Raw genomic sequence first — 22,957 nt, 5'->3', positions numbered from 1 at the left:
TATGGTTTGAAAGGACCAAAGGACCGCCAGCAGCCTTCCTGGCTGAGACTCTGAGGGGCTGGCGCCGCCCTCCCATCTAGCTGTGGCCAGTCCCAGCATGGCTGCGGGATGAACAGAAAAAGTTTCAGATGATCTGTACCAGCACCCCCTTCTTGTGGGGGACAAGTGCAACTTAACACAGAGGGCACATCTGTTGCCTCCCTGGCTTCTAGATGCCCAGGGAATGACCCCAGGGGGAGCTGACCCCCACCTCTGGCATGGGCCTGATGGCTCTAACCCCATCGGCTCCTGGGGTCCCCTGTCCTGAGCTCATGAGCTCAGATGGCCAGGGTAAAGCAAGCCCAGGACATGATGATGATGATGATGATGATGATGATGATGCAAGCCCAGGACATGATGATGATGATGATGATGATGATGATGATGCAAGCCCAGGACATGATGATGATGATGATGATGATGGTGGTGGTGGTGGTGGTGGTGGAAGGGAGGGAAGACTCTTCTGGGTGAGCTGCAAGAATCTGAACACGAAAGTGGAACAGTACAAGGGAAGCTAGATGACATAGAGCTCAGGTGGAGGAAATCCCAGAAATGACCAGCACCATGGTCAAACTCTGACTGGTCAGCTTGAGCCCAACCAGCTTCCAGAGGTTTCAGACCACTGGGACCGGTGAGCCGAGGACTCTACTGTTTAAGCTTGGTTTGGGTTGAGACTGTGTTACCCATCTCTAAAAGCATCCGGACACATCTAAACACCTGAGGGTTACCTCCTCATGGTGAAAACGGATTATAAACTCTGTGAGCGGGAACCGGGTTGGCTTTGCTTTGGAAGCCCTCCTGCACCTGGCGCTTGGGAAGCACTCCTCGTGCACCTGCTGCATGAGTGGATGAAGGAAGGAACCCCGACGAGTAGTCTTAGATAAATGAGCTTCGCACAAGGCACTCCTCCTGCAGGGCTGCCTCCATCTCGGACTCTGCAAAGTGAGGCAAACTCAGGATAAGCACTGCGGACCCCCCTCAGGGAGGAAAGACCCAGCGGACAGGAAAGCAGATCTCAGGCCAGGAAGCCACGGCAGGTGTTCTGTGAACCGGCTCCCTAGGGGACCAAGTTCCCCAAGCCCGAAGTGAAGCCACTCCTGGCGTGGAGGGATTTCACTTGGAGTTCTGGAACAGTTCAAATAGCTGGTTTCTTCTGGAAACTGCCCCTGCTCCACCCACCCCAGGGGGACCTGGGGTAAAGATGCTGCACTCCCCCTTCTCTCTTTTCCAAGAACTGCAGCTACTCACCCAGGCTGACTCTTCAGGGTTGGCTGACTTGGAGGAAGGTAATAACTTCAGGTCACCGGGGTATTTTCCGGCTTTCTGCGCCTTCGTCCTTGCTGCCTCCTGGTCACAAGAGGGCAGCCAAGCGCCAGGCTTCTGCACTCTGGACGCCGTGGGGTGGCCCAGGCAATGGGGAGACCAGGGAGGAACACCTTCCCCAAGCACCCGGTCGCATCTCCTTCTGTCTCCGCGTGTGCCCACCTCCAGACGGGGATGATGGGTCTCTCTCCCTGAGATCAAGGGACTGCCACCTGACCCCTGTGAGGAGGAAGAGGAGAAACCCCCGTGTCTCCTTTCCCAGGCCACGTGTGAGGCGGACAAAGCCCAGGAGGCCCAGAACAGGCTTAGCATCCCATGTCCCAGGGCCCCAGGGGGCCGCACCTGTTGCCCACACTCTTCCAAGCCACATGGTTTTGTATCAGTTCAGTTGGAAACTACAATGCAACCCCACAAGGTATAGTAGGGAGGGTGCCCTCCTGTCAGTTTCTGTGACCTCCCTGCACCCCTGAGCCTGGGCAGACTCACCTGCACTTGCTCATTAGGTATCTCCACTCCCTGCCCTCGCCCAGTAGGGGGCGTGCTTAGCAGTTACCCCTGGGGCTCTGGAGAGACGCCCCGGTTCCAATGCGGGCTGTCACTCTGCTCTCTGGACTTGGGGTTTTTGGTTTTTTTTAAAGATTTTTTTTTAAAAGATTTTATTTTGAGACAGAGCAAGAAAGAGAGAGAGAGCGCAAGCATGAGCTGGGGGAGCAGGAGAGGGAGAGGGAGAAGTAGATTCCCTGCTGAGCAGGGAGCCAGATGCAGGGTTGATCCCAGGACCTCAGGATCATGACCTGAGCTGAAGGCAGATGCTTAACCCACTGAGCCACCTAGGCACCAATAAGATTTGATTTTTAAGCAATCTCTACACCCTACATGGGGCTTGAACTCAACAACCCCTAGATCAAGAGTCGCATGCTCCACTGACTGTGACAGCCAGCCCCCCTCCCCCGCTCTCTGGACTTGCTTTGCATCTTTAAAATATGGCAGTAACAGCTCCAACCCTGTAGGGTTGTTGTGAGTAGTTTTTTTTTTTTTTAATTTTTATTTATTTATGATAGTCACACACAGAGAGAGCAAGAGAGGCAGAGACATAGGCAGAGGGAGAAGCAGGCTCCATGCACCGGGAGCCTGACGTGGGATTCGATCCCGGGTCTCCAGGATTGCGCCCTGGGCCAAAGGCAGGCGCTAAACTGCTGCGCCACCCAGGGATCCCTGTTGTGAGTAGTTGATGCCTGTCGGTTGCTTACTTTGGTGCCTGGGCCAGTAGCTATTATTAAGTAGTGCCTCAAAGGCATGGCTACAGCTCCCTTCCTGGGACACCCCCCCCACCGACCCCTCACCCCCTCACCCCGTGACTGACTTTACCGAGGTAGCTTTCCAACTTTTTTTGGTGACAACCCGCAGTGATACATACTGTAGCCTAGTACACACCCCCACTTATATCCGAAACCTAGGTATGGGGACGCACTCTTACTACATGCCATGCAAATGTTTTCTCCTTTCAGTTTTATGAAATGCCAGTCATGACCTCTAAATCAATTTTTACAGCCTCTAATGGCTCTGACCTCAATTTGAATACCTGTTCTAGACTATACTTCCTTTTTCCAAATTGACCTTATATGTACTAGTTTTTTTTTTTTTTAAGATTTTATTTATTCATGAGAGACAGAGAGAGACACACACACAGGCAGAGACACAGGCAGAGGGAGAAGCAGGCTCCATGCAGGGAGCCCGATGTGAGACTCGATCCTGGAACCCCAGGATCAGGCCCCGGGCTGAAGGCGGCGCTAAACCGCTGAGCCACCCAGGGATCCCTATGTGCTAGTTTCGTATTGCTGCTGTAGCAACTTGCCACACACAGGCTGGCTGAAAACACAAATGTATTCTCTTAACATTTCTGGAGGTCAAAGTCCCCAGTCTTGGGATGCGCAGTGTGGCGTTCCTTCTGTAGGCTCCAGGGGAGGCTTGTTTCCTTCTTTTCCAGCTTCCAGAGGCTGCCCGCATTCCTGGGCCCCGTGGTCCTGTGACACTCCCCGCTGTGGCCCCATCTCTGACTCACCTGCCTGCTCCCTCTCATAAGGATCCCTGGGATTACACTGGGCCCATCTGGATAATCCAGAATCTTCTTCCTGTTGCAAAATCTTTAATTACATCTGCAAAATTCTGGGGATTAGGACATGGACATCTTGGGGGGGGGGGCATTATTCTACCTACTGAACCCAGTATTTGAATTATTATGTATAAATGAATAACCTAGCCTTATAATTTACGTACTGATCAAAATGGGATCTGAGCCCACATGAGGTAGCTCATGCCTCAGCCACGCTGCAGGCGCCTGGGGAAACCCTGACTTTTCACATCATTGCCTCCAGAGATTGGCCACAAATGGGAACTTAAACTACTTGTGTGATGGCTATTGGGCCAACTGAAGAGTTGCCTAAGCAATCAACCTGGGTTCTGAGGCTGAACTCAGTCTTTCTCAGCATATTCTGGAAAGAACTATTGGATTTTTCTTTGGGTTGCATGATTCTTTGTACACTGCTTCCCACTCTCCCTTACTACCATTAGGGTCTCCTGGGCCTATTATAGGGCCAGTGTCAAGCCTAAAAGCGGACCTCAGCTTTTCTGAGTATCCAACAGGAATTACTAATCCTGCTATTCCCATTTCATAAATGAGGGTACAAAGGCTCAGAGATATTAACTAGATTGCTCAAGGCCACACAACTTGGCAGAGCCACAACCTGACATCACAGACCAAAGCCTTGAATCAAAGGACTTTGGCAATCACCCAGAGCACCCCCTCTCCTCATTGGTAGTTATGGGGGCCCTGGGCCCAGCCTAAGTCTTAGAGGTCGTGGGAGGAGAGGGCTTGCAGACCCCAGCACGCCAGCACTGTGGGTTTCTTGCTGCTGTCACTGGGACGGGCCTTCTTCCACCAGTGACAAATGGCCCAAGTTAAAAGACCACTCTGGCTAAGTTCTTGGAGGCAAAGTTAGAAACTTTTGTCTCTTTGTTGCTGTTTCTTTCATGGAATACAGTGTTTCTCTAAACACCTCTGGGCTTGCTGGCCAAACCATGTGATTTAATGAAAAAAAAAAAAAAAGTTTTAGCTAGTTCCTATTTGGGGCCTACTCTTGTCTATCTGTGACAACAGCCTTGCTGATGCATGGGTGCAAACACAGATACACAAGGGGGCTCCTGCTATAGGGGGTCCCGGGAGGCGGCTACAGCAAACAGGGAAGAGGCAGGCCCACCAGACCAGCCCGTTGGCTGCTGAGATTCTCTCCTGGAGCAAAGTAATGTTGCCCCTTTGCAAAATTACTCTTGAGAATAGGTCATGATGTCCTCTGAGAAGCACTGTTACCAGTGTTCTCAAACTAGTGGTCTTCGAATCACTGTGAGGCAGGAGGCAAGTTGACCAGAGTCAAGTCATTTTGATTTTAGGCTGACCCTTAACCTAAAAGGTCATAAAAAAGAGGAGTCACAAGACCCCACTCCCTCTGGCAGCGAAAGCCATGAAGGTTGGACATTCTTACCAATGCTCCATGTGGGTAATTCTGCAACCCTAAGCAATGGAAGAACTGCCCGATATAAATGATAAACCCAAAGTTAAAGAGTAAGCCCCTCCCGCACAGCTAGCTAATTTTTAAAAACTTCTAAAACCCTTTGTCAGAGGCAAAAGGGCGATGGCGGGCAGGGGCAGGATCCTCTTCCCCATCTGGGAGGAGACTGCTACTTTGGAAAGCGGTTCCTTTCTTACTTCTACACTTACTTTGTCCCTTTCTCTAAACGGCTTGCTCTTGAATTCTTTCTTGGGCAAAGCCAAGAACTCTCTTGCTGAGGGGACTCAACCCACTGAACCTCAACTGCTCCTTCTCCTGGGCCAGGGAGATGAAGAGTATGGCTGTGTCAGGGCTACTCCGTATTTACTTCCTCTGCTAATTATTTATATTTGCACCTCTAAGGTTCACAGCGTTGGCATGTCAAACTTCCCGTCTAATTATGATGAGAGTAACTGAGTTTGGGCCCAATAATGTTTAGCTGAATGGGTAACATGTGTCTCCCCTCTCCCCACAGCCTGTCCCCGCAGCACCCAGGGCACCTGGCCTCACGGGGCCTCGCAGCCATGGTGTCACTGCTGCCTCGTGAGCACCAGTTGAACGGCCCACGGGCTCTGTCTGCAGCAGCGCTCTGATACTGGAAGCCAGCATTTAGCACATGGTTTTTGTCGGAGGGTGGCTCAACTTCAGAAACTTAGAATCTAGCATTCTACCATGAAAACTAATTTTTTTTTTTTTTTTTTTTTTTACAGATTTTATCTATTCATGAGAGACACAAAGAGAAAGAAGCAGAGATGTAGTCAAAGGGAGAAGCAGGCTTCCTGCAGGGAGCCCGATGTGGGACTCGATCCCAGGTCTCCAGAATCACACCCTGGGCTGAAGGCAGATGCTCAACTGCTGAGCCACCCAGGCATCCCCTAACTAGTCTATCTAATGAAGCGTCTGTCCTTATTTTTCTAATAGAAATAGTGTATGTAAGGAAACCAAACCAAACCCACATTCAGTATTTTTATTTAATTGTTTAGCAGACAATTTACATATTTCCCACCCTTTCCTTTAAGTTAGTGTGACAATTTTCCATAATAAACTACTTAAAGAGAAGCTTTGGTCAAGAATGGAATGAAATAGCAAAAACAAAAAAACAAACAAACAAAAAAACCCCCAAATCACTGCTGCTTTTAAAAAACCAACACTGTCACCACTTATATTCAAACAAAAAAACACACAAACGATATTGGCGCCAAATGTGTCTTCAGTGTTTCCTTGCGGCTGGCTCTCCTCACCACCATGCACACGGTGGGGCTGTGTCAGCACATTTGTCAGTTTGTCAGTCTGTCAGTTTGTCATGCTGGATCTGGGAGGCTCACTCAGCTTCACATTATCCGAAGGCCCTGGATGGAAGACTCTAAGGTCTTGAAAATGGAGGAAGAACTCTGAGGGTTAACTGAGGACAGTTCGTCTTTCCCCTCCTGATCCCCCGGCCCCCCAGACTGCCCCCTCTGCCCAAACTGATGTGCAGGCCCTGCACCCCTGAATCTGGAATCTGGCCTAGCTCACCCTGGAGACGTGCTCTCCCAGGCGTGGGCCCCCTGCAGGCCCTCCCAAGCCCTGAGCTCCCCTCCCAGTCCCCACAGGATCTGGACCTGCTCCAGCCTGCATGAGGCCCCAGTGCGGCACCTCCCACCTTCCACCGTGCCTCCTCACCGAGGTACCGCATTTCACAGGCCACATAGCAGCGGGCCTGGGGCACAACACCCAGGCAGAGGAGATGTGGCCCAAGGACTCAGAGAATAAAGCACAGAGTGTAAATGCCCTGGGAGCTAACTTCATGGGGGCTGCAATGCTCAGGATGGAAAGCACGGCAAGGTGAAAAGGGTGTGTGGGAGGGGCTTTTAGAGGAAGACTGTTTCTCCTGAGTATTCTAGAGGGTTTCTTCCATATTATGTATTTCATCCAAGGAGGGAGGAAAAATCAAACATTATGGTATTGCACAGGCGAGAGCAGGATTCTGTAAACATTTACCTATTTTGGAGGTTAAGAACCAGGAGAAATGAAACTCGAAGGCTCACCCTGGCTCCTCCCCTCTGGTTCCTTATCTTGCCCACTATCCTCCAATCTCCAGGTTACTGTGTTCATTTGTTCCTCCTGAATCTTTCTGGTCTAGCAGCTCGGGGCCAAGCTCCTGTCAGAGGTGGAGGGCACATCCTCCTCACTTGTTCACTGGACTCAACCTCAACAGCCTCTGCTGGAGCACACAGTTGCCCAGGCCACCCACACCTTACAGCCCAGGGTTTCTCTACTTGGCTATGGACCAAATCCTAGTCGTCTGCAGACAAGAGCCCAGCCACCTCTCCCTGCCCATGTCATCACCTGTTTCCTAGTTCCACCTTGGGCTTCTGGAGGACCCCCTTATAGCCCCGACCACCGGCAGAGCCTCACACTCACGGCGTGCTTGAGCTCAGCTGCTCTGCTCTTGCAACTCAGACTGCTCGCCCCTCACTCCCATGTGCCTCCAAATCCCACCGCACCTGGAGATGTGGCTCAGGCCAATCCCTGAAGTACTGGCAATCTATGCACCACCTCCCCTCAAATTCCTCAATGTAGAAACAGAGGCACTGGCTCCTCTTCTGGAGCACCACCCCACCCCTACCCCCTCTACTGGACAAGCCCCTTGAGGACTCTTTCACCTCAATATCCTCAATGCCTAGTACTGGGCCTGGCACCCATCAGGCATTTAGTGAATGTTTCCTAGATTAATTAGTGTAAACCACGAAAATATATCTATATAGTTAAACAGACTGGTGCTCAACACATGGCCTGCTACAAAAAAAAAATCTCAATTTTTCCTCTAGGAACAAATAGAGATCTGGAATGATATATCCCATCTCACTGAGAGAATCTGGTTTTCCCCTAATGGCTTTCAGGTTTTAATTATTATTATTTTTTTTAATAAGCTCTATGCCTGATGTGGGGCTTGAACTCACAACCCCAAGATCGAGTCACATGCTCTGCTGACTGAGCCAGCCAGGTGCCTAGACTCAGGTTTTAAAGACAACTACAAACTGATGTTCTACGTTTCTGATGTGCACTGGACTTGACATTTTGTTCCAAGAAACGAGAAAAAGTCTTGTCATCGGAAGAGTTTTAACATAAATAAGATTTCTTATGAAAAGTGGGAAATACCTTGAAATCCCAAATTGTCATGGCTCCATCGATGCCAGTAGTGCAAAATTTGCGACAGTCTTGCTTGTCCACCTCATAAATAGACACTTGACTGAAAAAAAGTAAAAACAAAAGAAAGATTACAGGGTATGTGGTAGGAGTGGGCCCCAACCTCCCTAACAGCATGAGGGCATTTTTTTTTCGTGAGGGCATTTTAAGACAACAAATTCCCCATTCCTAAATATCAAGTTGTCCATCGATATGAGGCTATAGCAACCTGACTCAGAAGATATTCAAATGCATCTCATTACCAGATGTCTAGAAAAGCCATGACTGAGACAAGGTTAAAGGTGAGGTGCTGCATTAATTATTGGGACATGAGAGGCGAGACAGGCCAGGCCTCACCATCCGTAAACTGCCTGAGCACCGAGTGCGGGGAGCGCCACAGCAATGACTGAAAACGGAAACAAAACAGAAACAAACTAGAGGCAGGATGAAGCACGACTGTAATCCAACTGGCTCCAAACAGAAACTCAAATCGTCCTCCCAGACAAGCAGGGTGCAGTAGCCAAGAGCTTGGCCGGTGTGTGAAATTACTCATTGTAACCATAAGCAGCACTCAGACGCACAAGATGCCAAGCAAGTAACGCAGGGAAAGAGATGAATGAAACAACTAACTGGTCTTAGCCTAATTACCTGAAAAACTTTCTCTCTCTCTTTCTTAAGATTTTATTTATTGGGACACCTATGTCTCTGCCTCTCTTTCTGTCTCTCATGAATTAAAAAAAAAAAGATTTATTTTTTTAAAAGATTTTATTTATTCATTCATGAGACACACACACACACACACACACACACACACACACACACACACACACACACAGGCAGAGACACAGGCAGAGGGAGAAACAGGCTCCACACAGGGAGCCTGACATGGGACTTGATCCTGGGTCTCCAGGATCAGGCCCTGGGCTGAAGGCGGCGCTAAACTGTTGAGCCACCAGGGCTGCCCAAAGATTTTAAATATTAGAGACAGAGTGCAACAGAGATAGCAAGAGGAGCACAAGTGGAGAGGAAGGGAGAAACAGGCTCCCCATGAGCAGGGGATCATGACCTGAGCAAAAGGCAGACACTAAACCGACTGAGTCACCCGGGTGCCCCTCAAAAAAACTTTCCAGAAAATTTTATAGCTCAATTTTTCTTTCTTCTCTGAAATGTCTAGAACATTCCCTCTAAGGAAGGAGATGGCAAAGCTATGGCACACTATGGCCTGTTTCTATACAGCCTGTGAGCTAAGAACAGCTTTAATGATTTTAAATGGTCATAAAAAAATTAAGACAATTATTTTGTGACATGGAAATTATGTGGAAGTTCAAATTTCAGTATCCATAAAGTTTTAACAAAAGACATCCATGCACATTTACATACATATTGCCAATGGCTGCTCACATGCCACAATAGATGTGAGTAGTTGTGACAGAGACTGGCTACCACCTCAGAGCCTAAAATATTTACTCTCTGGTCCCTTACAGAAAAAGTTTGCTGACCTGTTGCTTAAGGGCCAAGAAGACTTAATGACTACAAATAAAAGAGACACGTTGATCTACAAGGGTCTTTTTATTTTTAACAGGAAAGTCTCAAAGATGCAACGAGAGGTATTTACTTCCTGATACACAGTCTGCAGGGAAACTTCAGAGAAATTCGTAAGAAATAATTTCAAAAGTCATTCAAGATAAAGAAACTTGAAGCACAAGAATGCTTTTGCTATGCCTTCAAGTTATTATTTTCAAGAGAACACAGACGTTTCAGCCTATAAAGTCCAGCGGTCCTTTCTACTGAACATGATGATAAGCACAACCTGCATTTAATAATTCTCTCAAAGAAAGTCTAGAGGTTTCCAATCTTCTTCCCGTTATCATCACTACAATTAAAGTTTCTTTACACAAAAGGTCTAGTCAAAAAGAGAAAATCTTTTTTTCTTTTTTAAAGATTTTCTTTATTTATTCATGAGAGACACAGAGAGAGGCAGATATATGGGCAGAGAGAGAAGCAGACTCCTTGCAGGATGCCTGATGTGGGACTCAATCCCAGGACCCCGGGATCACGACCTGACCCAAAGGCAGACACTCAACCAACCGCTCAGCCACCCAGGTGCCCTAAAAAGAGAAAATCTTACGGTACCTAAGTATCAAGAACAGACTACATTTTTCCTTTAGATTTAGAAAAAAATCAAGCTTTCTGGATAAAACACGGTTCCTATATACCTCATGAAAAACTGAAGTCTAGAAACTCTTGGTTTTGCCATATGATGTCAAAGAATTCTGTTTCTTTAATTAAATGATCTTCTGACTGGTATATATTACCTGAAATCCACAGCTGAAATGACAGCTAGAATGACTTTTTTCAGGCAGGGTATAACTAGTCTTCCTGTCATGTGTTCACTACCAGAGGAATGTGACATTCCTGAAAAGACCCCTTTTGTCCTCATTCAGGGTTTGAAAAAGCGAGCCCTGGAAGAGGCTGCAGGGACAGGCACAGGAGCTCACACATCTGCTGGGGAATCAGCACTCCTCACAGGGGATGCCCTGCACAACAATGACTGGGTGAGGGCAGTTCACCCTGTCAGCAGTTGAAAGAGCCCACAGTTGGGAAGCTACAGACTCTGCTCTCATTCCTGAGGGAGGAGTATCTGGGCACACAGTACACACAACTCACAGAGGGAACCCAGCAGGAAATAAGGAGGGGAAGAAAGGCATTCTGGTCACCAGACACATCTCCATAGACAGTCAGGGCCCCACTACGGGAGGCTCCCGGGGGCTGCAGGGAGCTGGGTAGCACATACGTGATGCTGTTTTGGTGCAGCGTCTCCAAGGCTGTGTTGCGGTCTTCGGTTGTGGCCCTCTTGTCCATGTTACGGAAGCGCTCCATGGCAGACATGTTGCGCTGGATGCTCTGTTTCGGAATGTCTAGTTTGGAGACGAAGGTCAAGCAGCCGCGGTCATCATAGTTAAAGAGCATTGGGCAGCAGTCATGGCCCTGAAATAAGATCCCAGTTAGGCACCGTAGGGCATGCTGCCCACCTCTTGACCCCTTGACAGAATAGACACCACAGGCACCTCTTATTCCTCTGGGCCAGCTATTCTTCTTCTTCTTCTTCTTCTTTTTTAAAAGATTTTATTTATTTATTCATGAGAGACAGAGAGAGAGGCAGAGACACAGGCAAAGAGAGAAGCAGGCTCCCTACAGGGAGCCGGATGCGGGACTTGATCCTAGGACTCCAAGATCATGACCTGAGCCAAAGGCAGATGCTCAACCACTGAGCCACCCAGGAGTCCCCAGACCAGCTATTCTAAAAGGCTACTCTGGTTGGTGCCAGGGTACAAAGTCGCAGAATGTGTATTGTTCCACTTCTGGAGAATGAAATACAGCATACAACAACGTACAATGAAGAGAAATACTTACTGCCGCTACAACGCTGTTCTCTGAGACAAATGACACACTCAGGAGGGGCAGGAACTCTGTTTTCAGAGTTGAGACCCTGAATACAAGAATAATCATTAAACTGAGGTAGAACAGACCACACAGCTTCTCTATAGACACAACAAATGACAAAAGACCCATTTGTACAGGGGCTCATGCAGTATAAACGAAAGCTTATGCTTAAAAGGAGCCCTATGACCTGTCCTTTCAGGAATCTCAAGCATGATGCAGCCCTGGGGTCACCTGTAGAAACAGAGGCCTTTAACCCTCTCTGACCCATGCCCCACTGCTTCTGAGGCCCCCACTCATGACAACTGGTCCCCAGCGAGCCCTTATTCTTTCCTATCTCTGTCTTTGCTCCCACCCCTTTATCCACTTGCTGTCTCTTGTTTGTCCAAAGTCCACCCCGGTCTCTGAAGCTCAGCTTTAATTTGATCCCCTTAACGAAGTTTTCCTGGAGCTCTTCACCTAAAGTGGCTTCTCCTCTCTTGGACTACCTAGCCCTCTGGGTGTCACTGTCACTTATGACTGACTGAACACGTTGTCCTTCCATCCTCTCCTTGCCCATGCTCACTGTGGGCTCATACAGGGTGGGTACAAACACCTAGGGGAGTCTACTCTCTTTTCTCTGCCAGGCACTGGGAGAGGAGCTGGGGCTACCAATGAATACAATAGTCTTGGCCAGCCATGAGCTCATACACAAAAGGGCTGGGGAAGGTGTGTGTATACATAGATACTTAATATTTACCTGCTCCAGCACCTGGCCAAGAGGTCACACAGACATGGCAGGCAGACACACTGGTTGATGAATTTGGATCACAGAACTTCATGTAAAAGATGATGCATTTTCAAAACTAACTCTGTCTCAGGAGAGGCTCCCTCACCGGCCCCGCCAATACCACGGAAATTGGATTAAAGTCCTAACACCTTATCTTAAGGCCTTACTGTGGCACATGTGGTTCCCACTACATGAAATTATTTATGTTCGAGAAGGGGAAGGGCAGAAGATGTAACCAGGGCCAGAAAAGCCAAATCATAAATCAATATGAAGGCAGACAGGGGCTTGTAATAAACATATGCTAAGAGCTTATTATGCAATACAATAAACTGTACACAAGTCAAATAACCATGACATCCAACAATGATAAAGAGCTAATTACTGTATCAAATGTATAGCACAGTCCCATTTGTGTTAAAAACGAAAAGATATGTAAGTGCCCGTACATGCATAGAAATCCAGAAGACTACATCATTTATTTGGTGTTAAAAAAAAAATAAGATAAACTCAATTCAATCCAGTTAGGAAAAAAATATCCTCTCTGACATGTCACTTTGTTGTCACTGTACAGTAGGGGGTGCAGAATCACCTGAGGTGACTGGTTCTCAGCACACAGGTAGACAAGTCAGGAAACCTTTAAGGTAGGTGACTTTTAGCTGCTAACAGAAAAGGTTTCACCAGGAAAGAACAAACATTCATAGGGGAAAGAATCCCAATCATCATCTCTCTTCCTCCAGCACATGATGGGCAGATATAAACTCTGACATGTGAGGAGATGCCCAGTGCTCTCCCTAGGGCTGGGCAGGTCCTCACTCACATGTGAGTCATTGCAATTCGAGTTCTTCTGGCATACTCCGGAGGAACTGGTATCAGGGTTTTAAGTATTACCGAATGAAACTCCAAATTAATGGAGTCACTGTTCAGTGATGACACAGAGTAAGAACACTATCTCCTACTTAAGGCTGGTGGATGATATTTACCTGTTGTAAGGGATTCACACTGACAGACAAAACTGGCTACTTGAAGGAACTCTTACCGACAGCAAACCAGGAGGGTTCTTCAAAGGAATCACCATCACTACCTCCATTAAGAAGTGTTTCTGAAGTGAGACCTAACTCTAAAATTTCTCCAAACAGACATCTAAATGTGTGTCTGTGACTTTAAAGGTGGCCTTGCAGTCCTGGGTCAAGACTGAATGTAATTACACCCAGGGAAGGGAAGACTTAACCCAGCTAGTGAGACATCCCAACCCACTCCCTAACTCCGAACAAAAGGCAAATACTCACTGCACGCTTTTTGAGGCATCAGCAACAGATACAGTGCTGTCATGGCTGACCCAGGCCAGGCGGCTCCCGCTGGCAGAGAAGCTGACCCCATGCACCCAGCCACCAGTGCCACTGCCACCAAACTCTGACATCAGCTGACCAAAAGGCATCTTGCTGCCCCAGGGCGTACTGGCTGGCTTTTCATCCACTTCTTTAATGTAGGCAGAAAACACTCTGCAGTTTAAGGGGCAGGAAAGAAGGAAAAAAAAAATCAATGAAAGTATTGTGTATATAGAAACAGGCCACAGGCAGCTGCCCTAAGGTGTCTCAGAATGCAGAGATTGATTCTTGACAAGCGAAACATGACAAAGTCACAGTCACAAATCTCTTAAGACCTGGTTCTTAGGGCTGCCTACAGGCCCATCTGAGTCTGGCAAAATGCATACTCAGTTGAAGGGTATACATGGAGACCTATAACGTGTCATGCCCTGCGCTAGGGGTGCAGTTCTAGAAGTAATGAACACCAAAGCCCTTCCCCCCTCCCATCCCAGAGCACATGTTCTGGGGTAGGATCTTGCCATCCTGCCCCTCCCTTGCACTCGCTGACCTTGCTAAGTGAGCACAGCATTTTTTCCTGTCTACTTCACTATCATTTTCAACACAGTATTCCAGGAAGCCCACACAGTCAAACGGTAGGAGAGGAAACTATCTGCTAAGCTGCAATAAACCAATGGCATTAATCCGTTTAAAGACGTTTAAAGAAAGAAAGGGACATCCAAAGAGGAAGCCACGGGAGGCCGGGGAGAGAGTGGGCAGGCTCTCCCTCATGCTGCCATGCTATCAGAGCTCACTGTCTAGTCTTTGTGGCTGGTAGCGTCCAGGGTGAAGGAGGGTCCTTTACAGCCTGCTGTCAGCAGTCTTTCTCTCTTCTCTCATTCCATGAAGCTGTGTGTGAGGAGGTTTGGATGCAGAGTCAGGAAGCAGGAGGGAGAAAGAGCAGTTGGGAATCTACCTAGTAGAGCTTTTCTTTAAGAACCTCTGGACTTAAAGACTCCCTAAAATGATCTGGGATATTTGCCTCCAAATGACAATGACAGTAGTAGCTCTGGAAGAGGCAGAGGACTGGAGAGGTGAAGGACACAGTGGGTTATCTGTAAGTTAGAGGACACGACCTTAGAATCACTGGGCTTTTTTTTCATCCAAACAGAGCTGACACACTGTATTACATTAGTTTCAGGTGTACGACATAGTGACCCAACTTCTCTATACCCTATGCCATGCTTCCTGCAAGTATAGCTACCATATGTCACTGTACAACACCCTTGACCATGTTCCCGGTCCTCCTTGTGACTACTCCATAACTGGAAGCCTCTACCTCCCACTCCCCTTTACCTGTTTTGCCCATCCCCTCACCTTCCTTCTCTGGCAACCATCAGTTTATCCTCTCTATTTATGAGTATGAGAATCACTGGGGTTTAAATCAGCATCACAAAAGCCACGGCTCTAGTCATCAGAGGCTCGGTGGTTCTCAGTCAAAAACCGAACTCTTACCCAAAGGATCACAAATCAAAGTTTATTTCTGGAAATTAATATTATCAAAAGAATTGGCAACCCATTTTCAGAACCAGATTTTTTAGACACAGTCCAATAATCTAAGTGTATGGATCATTCAATTCCAACTTTTAAGGGAGCTAGAATGACTGGGTAACACATCATAGACAACAAAACTCCTGAATTCTACCAGATGATGCTGTTACACTGGTTCTTACATAGAAAAACCAATCTTCTTCCAGATGTATCCCCATTCCACAGCCAAATTTCCACACACATTGTTTTTTTTTTTTTTTAAGATTTGATTTATTTATTCATGAGAGACAGAGAGAGAGGCAGAGACAGAGGCAGAGGGCAAAGCAGGCTCCATGTAGGGAGCCTAATGTGGGACTCGATCCTGAGACTCTAGGATCATACCCTGGGCCAAAGGCAGGCGCTAAACTGCTGAGCCACCCAGGGATCCCCTCCACACACATCTTTAAAACAAACAAACAAACAAACCACCAAATCCTTGGATATTGTTGGATATAATAAATCACAAGCCATGTTTTCTGGGAATTCTCCACATAGCCTACTAAAGAAAGATACATCCCATTTCCCAACCCACCGTGTTGTCAATGTGAAGTAACATTTATTTGCTTTTCTTTTGGCTAAGGGGAAAAAAAGCCTTCTTGGCAAAAAATAGCTTTAAAAAGCAATTACACTGTATGAGCCTTACAGCTCTTAGCAAAGTGGCTGTGTTTCTTCTAGCTTCACGCTAACAACAAATAAAAAACTTGAACTGAAAAGGAACAGCAGGGCAGCCCAGGTGGCTCAGCGGTTTAGCGCCGACTTCAGCCCAGGTTGTGATTCTGGAGACCTGGGATCAAGTCCCATGTTGGGCTCCCTGCATGGAGCCTGTTTCTCCCTCTGCCTCTCTCTCTCTTTCTCTCTCTCATGAATAAATAAATAAAATCTTAAAAAAAAAAAAAAGAACAGCAAATAGTTCAGCACAGCATTGTTCAGCTATGTTTTGTTCATCTTAGCTTCAGCCAGGAATTTGCCAAATCTCTGCCTGGGTTATGAAATGAGAAATAATATCATAGTCTGAGGGCTTCTATACCTCTGCTCCAAGCAGGATATTCTGCGTAAAGAAAATTTCCCTGGCCCCACCCTCACAGCTCCCTCCTACTATACCTCCCAGTCCACTTCCTTCCTTCTCTGTGATATCTGTGTTTGCTTTCTTAGATCCCAAGCTCCTTTCACTTCTGAGTCCCTAACAGTGCCTAACACAGTACCTTGCAAGGAAAAGGAACCTGAAAAATACTTGAAAGATGAACAAGGAACAGATCAATTCTGTTTGCCAATTCTCATCTGCTCCCACCTGCATTTGAAATCACACGATCCTGCTGCCAGCAAAACATTGTTGGGATGCCAATCCAAGCTGAGGACCGTGGAGCGAATCGGCTTTTTAATGTGCTTGCTTACCCACCTACAAAAGAAGAACATCCATTTCAGTTTATCCACACCTCAAGCCTACCAAAGGGCCTAACAAAGGTGTGCTAGGTGATACACATGTGGCAACCAGGTCTTCTCCAGAGAGGAAGGCATAGAGGAAGAGGAGCCATAAATAGTCCTTTCTGTTCTTTTAGGCTTTGACATTCTTATCACAGCAGTCCATTCTGAACTTTCCTGGCAAGCAGGGGATCCCCAGGAGTAACTATATTTATGGATTAACTCTGGATACTGTGTGGAGTTTCAGATTACATGTTACTTTAACCTTTAAAATAAAATACGTGGTTTGAAATGACTTAGATTTTTTTTTTTTTGGAACGCTGAAAAGCCTTTATTTATTTATTTATTTATTTTAAAAATTTTTTTAAATTTATTTTTTATTGGTGTTCAATTTACTAACATACAGAATAACCCCCAGTGCCCGTCACCCATTCACTCCCACCCCCCGCCCTCCTTCCCTTCTACCACCCCTAGTTCGTTTCCCAGAGTTAGCAGTCTTTACGTTCTGTCTCCCTTTCTGATATTTCCCACACATTTCTTCTCCCTTCCCTTATATTCCCTTTCACTATTATTTATATTCCCCAAATGAATGAGAACATATGTTTGTCCTTCTCCGACTGACTTACTTCACTCAGCAGATTTTTTTTTAATAAAGATGCAGCGACCTGTGATTTCACTTTGGGTTAAGTCTGGCTTGTAAAATAGCTCAATTTCCTTACTACGTCTCTGTGAAGCTGTGAATTACTATTTTCACAGAGAAATCACAACCGAGAAAATCACAACCTCTTATGGGAGGTTCTAACTGATACTCTAGCTCCACTTGAAAGTTTTTTTTCTGGGGATCCCTGGGTGGCTCAGTGGCTTAGTGCCTGCCTTTGGCCCAGAGCATGATCCTGGAGTTCCGGGATGGAATCCCACATCGGGGTCCCTGCATTCAGCCTGCTTCTCCCTCTGCTTTCCCTCTTCCCTGTGTCTCTCATGAATAAATAAGTAAAATCTTAAAAAAAAAAAAAAAGTTTTTTTTTCTGTCTGAGATCAGTCCTTACTCTGGCTTCACTAATTCAGTTTCTACCCCTAAATTGCTGTTTAAAAATCAATCATGTTCTGCTGTTTAGGAGCTGAGAGACTGGGGCAACTGGGTGCTCAGCTGGTTAAGCATCTGCCTTTGGCTCGAGTTGTGATCCCAGGGTCCTAGGATCGAGCCCCACATTGGTTCCCTGCTCAATAGGAAGTCTGCTTCTCCCTTTCCTTCTGCCCCTTCTTGTGCTCTCAAAAACAAAACAAAACAAAACAAAACAAAACAACCCCCCCAAAACAAAAAACAAAACAAAAAAAACAAACCTTAAAAAAAAAAAAAAAAAGCCAAGGAGCTGTAATATCAAGCCAAATACCCATCCTTAAATGTCAAATTACTTTTTCACAAACTTTCTCTTAGGAACCTAAAAAATTTCCTTTTGAAAAATAGATAATATTCTGACTTGCTTATAACGTAGTTACTTTAAAGGTTTTTATTTATTTTTTTTTTTAGATTTTATTTATTTGACAGAGAGTACACAAGCGGGGGGTGGGGAGCAGCAGAGGGAAAAGGAGGCTTCGCATGGAGCTGGGAGTCCTATATGGGGGTTGATTCCAGGACCCCCAGCATCATAACCTGAGCCAAAAGCAGATAGATCCTTTTTTTTTTTAATAGGAGCAGCAGCAACTGTAGGAAGTAGCTACCACTTCTTCTTTTTTTTTAAGATTTTATTTATTTATTCATAGAGACACATGGGTGGGGGTTGGGGAGAGAGAGAGGCAGAGGGAGAAGCAGGCCCCATGCAGGGAGCCCGAGTGGGACTCGATCCTGGGTCTCCAGGATCACACCCCAGGCTGCAGGGGGCGCTAAACCGCTGTGCCACCGGGGCTGCCCAGCAGATAGATCCTTAACCAACTTAACCACCCAGGCACCCTTCTTAAAGGCTTTTAGAGATGATTTTTAAGTATTCACATCACTCCAATGAAATGTTCTACAGCTGAGAAACTCCCCTGAACACGTCTTCTCCAAATGACAATACCTTGTACTATAGAACAGACCAATTTACCTACATTTGAGATTTTTTGTCAGTGAATAAAAATGTGAGCAATTGCTGAGACTAAATGTTACCTAGGAAGGGAAGTTTTTATCTACTCATTACAGCGAGTCTCCTAAAATGATTTCTGGCAGACAACATTTTGTTAGACTTATTTTTACACATACTTGAAAGAAAAATGCAGGTCTTAAATTCATAATTTAATCTTGCTGCAAATTCACAGACTTTCTTTCCAAAGAACTAAAATTTCTGAGATTTCACTGAATTTCACAAAACATAATATAATCCATTCCTGTCACTGTTTCAGCAGAAAGCAAACAGTAACACTAACATAAAGAGTAATGTGTACTCTGCTATTTTTATTGGAAATACAAACACTGCCAGATTAGTACTGAATGACAATTCCACATTGAAGGCTATTTACTACCCTTTGTGAATGCATGCCAGATAGAGTCGTTTTCTTATCAAAACAAGCAAGAAGGATTAGTTAAAATAAGTTACTTAGCCATAAAATCAATCTCTGTATTTTGAGTGCTCAGCTACAAGTGATTTGTAACAAAAAGTACAACAGGCTGACTATGGTTCCAAGACTTCGGTCAATTTTTACTTCAACAGTTTAAATGAATAAAATATTATTCCAAGACAGATTTGGTTAGCCAATAAATCATAAAGGAGTACAGTGTTATCTGTAGGAATCTTCAGAAGATATTTTAAGTAGATAGTGAGGAAAAAAATTACTCAAGTCATGCATGGCAATCTCAAGTTTATGATTTCCCCATAAGAATAAGAAAACAATGTGGGCAGCACAGAATGAGAAGAGTAACAACATCTTACAGAACATGCCAGTTAGGAGATCAGAAAATGGGGCTACAGGTCTGTATTGACGAGAAAGATGGGAGATTTGACTGAATGTAGCATGGAAGAAGGAAAAATGCTCAGAGGAAATGGAGATCTTCAGAGGCAAAAAAAAAAAAAATCTCCAGATGAGGAAAAACTGAAGTTATAGTTAAGCCTTCACCCAGTGCCTCAAGAAGTCACCAGAGAACACAGTGCTCCAAATGTAGAATTCCACAGAAAGAAATAAAAAATACTCAGATATTGCTCACCAGTCATTTTCAGACTCGAAGTAACAAACAGAAATGAGTCGTGCTCCGCTTCCCACAGCAAATTTGTTCTCTAGCGGGGACCACTTGACAAAAGTCGCTGCACGATTAATTCTCAGGATCACCAGGGTTGGCTTCCAGACACCATCTTTCTGACTCCAGACATAGGCATTGCGGTCTGCCCCACAAGTGACGATGCGGTCACTCTTGGGAGCCCAGTCAATACCTGCAAGTGAGACGCAGTGTCATGTGCTTTGCCTGGCCAATGACAAGAGACATGAAACAGCCAGGTGGGTACTGCCGGCAGGGCTAGCTGTGGGCATGGGATCTTACTCCCCAGTCCCATCCTTTCCCCCATCTATGGTCCTGATCATCATTTCACACAAGGCAAGGTTTGTCTGTGAAGTTCAAAAACAGGATCCTCCATGAAGTCAGGCAGAATAAAGCTGTTTTAGGATTGTGGAGATTACAAAACTAAACAGGGGCATTCTACTATCCACTCAAAGGTTTCTCAAGTTACCTGGTATAAAAACCAACCTTTTATTAGATTTGTGTGTGTGTGTGTGTGGGGGGGGGTGTTAAAAGTACCTTTATTCATTAACAGACCTCATTCCATGATATTAACTAAAAATCTGCTACATGACATCTAAATAAAACATCGGGATAAACTAATCTTCAGTAAACAGAGAGAAAAATGTAAATTGTGACTCATTATATATTCTTCTGAGGGTCACTGTCATTTAAACTAACCTAAGTACCTTTTCTGTATGATACAGGTTCTAGAAAGAGTCCTTGAGTATCTCTGCATCTAAACTAGGAAAAGATCTAAATATGTGTCTGAATATATGGTTTACTTTTCATATTTGACCAGATTTTTACTTATTTGGTGGCTGTGAGGGATCTCAAAATATATATATATTGTATTTATTTATTTATTTTTTTAAGTAGGCTCATGTCCAACACAGGGCTTGAACTCACAACCCTGAGGTCAGGGTCTGAGTCAGATATTTAACTGACTGAGCCATCCATGTGTCCCAACTAATAAATTCTTATTAACCATTAAAATATTAATCATTAACATTCTTAACATGTAAACGGAAAAAGGATGAATGAAAATCAAAGTTTCCATTGGTCATAACTCACAGTGACTTTAGTTGTATGAAGAGTTCATTTATTCTTTCACCTACAGGAATAGTCTGCTCAATTATTTGTACCACTGAGGGGAAAAAGATATGAGGGACTGTATTCTAAGTAATGTATATTTTGTAAATCCATTAATTATAGGATAGTCTTGCAGCCCTCTTTATTGGATTTTAAGTTTTACTTTTAACTACAAAAGCAATACCCACAAAGAAATATCACAAAGGGATGTGCAGGAGGTAAACAAAGCCCCACCCCCATTCTTATGTAAGTATACATTTCTCCCCCAAAATGATATTAATATTATGACAAACATTTTCTACTCCCTTTTATAAATTAGTACCAGTTACAGATTATTTCAGAACAGTGATCTATCATAATTCCCTAAAACATCTCATTGTTGAATGTTTTGTTAGTCTCCAATCATTTACTAAAATAGATAACATTGGAATAAACATTCAGGAACACACTTTTTTGTTCTGGTTAAAATGATCTCCTTATGATAAATTCCCCAAAGTGTGATGCAAAATATTGTTATTTTTATGAATGTGTTGTTTTCTTAACTTGATTACAAGTTTCTTGACAATTGGAAGCAAGCCTTTGAAACTACTATGGTGGGCCGACCCTAGGGAAATCCCTTCCCTGTGGGTATGGGCAGGACCTGTGACTTGCTTCTAACCAATGGAATGCTGGAAAGATGATTAGATGTACACAATTAGTGGACAAGATTACATGAATCTTACAGCTGCTAGGAAATGAATTCTACCACCAACAACCTGAAGGAGCTTGGAAGTGGATCCTTCCCTTGGTCAAGCCTCTGATGAGAACTCATCCCTGACTGACAGCTTGATTACAACTTGTGAGACCCTAAGCCAGGGTCCCAGATAAGCCATGCCCAGCTCCTTGACCCACAAAAATTGTGAGATAATCAACCTGTTTTGGTTAGGCTGGTAATTTGTAGTATTTGTTACACCAAAGAAAACAAATGCATCCCCTAATATCCAAAATATCACCTTGTAATAAGAAAGTTCAGTGATTTTGTGATGATTTTGACAATCTAAAATTTTACCCCTTATTCCATATGATCACAATGCTGATTAAACACCTACATGTTTGATGAGAATTCCTGAGGTGTTTAAGCATGAGGCACCTAAAAAAATCAATATTCATACTCTAAAAAAATAGAAAGGACCGTCTTCTGCTTTGTTTCATACTTATAGTCTACTGCTATAACTATCTTTCATTTGAATATGGAAGCTATAAAAAGGGTCACAGCTGGGATGCCTGGGTGGATCAGCAGTTGAGCATCTGCCTTTGGCTCAGCGTGTGATCCTGGGGTCCAGGATCAAGTCCCACATCGGGCTCCCTGCATGGAGCCTGCTTCTCCCTCTGCCTATGTCTCTGCCTCTCTCTGTGTGTCTCTCATGAATAAATAAGTGAAATCTTAAAAACAAACAAAACAAAACAAAACCCAAACTATTGTATTTGTTATTATTGAAAAGAAGAGTTCTTATCTTTAAAGAAGAGTCCTTCTCTTTTGAAGACACAAATTGAAATATGAAATGATACAGTGTCTGGGATGTGCTTCCAAACTGTACAAGGAGGAGAAAAAAAAACTGTACAAGGTTGGCTGTGAGGTGGTAACTGCTGAATCTGGGTGATGGTGGGTATACTACATTATTCTGCCTTTTTAATGTTATCTGTTTAAAATGTCCATAGTAAGATGTTTTTTGAAGAGTGATCACTTTTAACACACAAAAAAAAGAAACTCAAAGAAACAAACACCAGGGCTCTGATATCTTTGATGTTAACCATACTCTTTTTCTCTGTAGTACCGACTAGTCTTTTCTTCTAGAAATCTTCAGAAGATTTTTTTTCCCCTGTAGTTACTATCTTTCTGAGAAAATATGTTTGATCCTTGGTCTCTTGCCACAGTTATATTTAGATTTTTCCAACAACAGTTTTTTCAGATCTAAAAAAAATGTCATTT

The 22,957-nt window shown here is 44.9% G+C and overlaps 1 protein-coding gene across 1 annotated transcript in view; it reads right to left on the bottom strand.

The window, feature by feature from the left end:
• Positions 1-5,919: 5,919 nt before the first annotated feature.
• The window catches only part of ARPC1A (actin related protein 2/3 complex subunit 1A), a 32,962-nt gene continuing 15,924 nt past the window's right edge, over positions 5,920-22,957 (bottom strand). Inside the window, exons 4-10 of the mRNA XM_077907817.1 lie at positions 19,831-20,053; positions 16,525-16,632; positions 13,632-13,844; positions 11,550-11,625; positions 10,930-11,123; positions 8,109-8,199; positions 5,920-6,337 (exon numbers count right to left, since the gene is read on the bottom strand). Coding sequence (XP_077763943.1) covers positions 6,299-6,337; positions 8,109-8,199; positions 10,930-11,123; positions 11,550-11,625; positions 13,632-13,844; positions 16,525-16,632; positions 19,831-20,053 — 944 coding nt within the window. The 3' untranslated portion in view covers positions 5,920-6,298. The remainder of the gene's footprint in view (positions 6,338-8,108; positions 8,200-10,929; positions 11,124-11,549; positions 11,626-13,631; positions 13,845-16,524; positions 16,633-19,830; positions 20,054-22,957) is intronic.

This window comes from Canis aureus, chromosome 8, assembly GCF_053574225.1.
Source record: "Canis aureus isolate CA01 chromosome 8, VMU_Caureus_v.1.0, whole genome shotgun sequence".
Classification (NCBI taxonomy): Eukaryota; Metazoa; Chordata; class Mammalia; order Carnivora; family Canidae; genus Canis; species Canis aureus.
The sequence above is the reverse complement of the archived record's forward strand: the minus strand, read 5'-3'. Positions and strand labels throughout refer to the sequence as shown.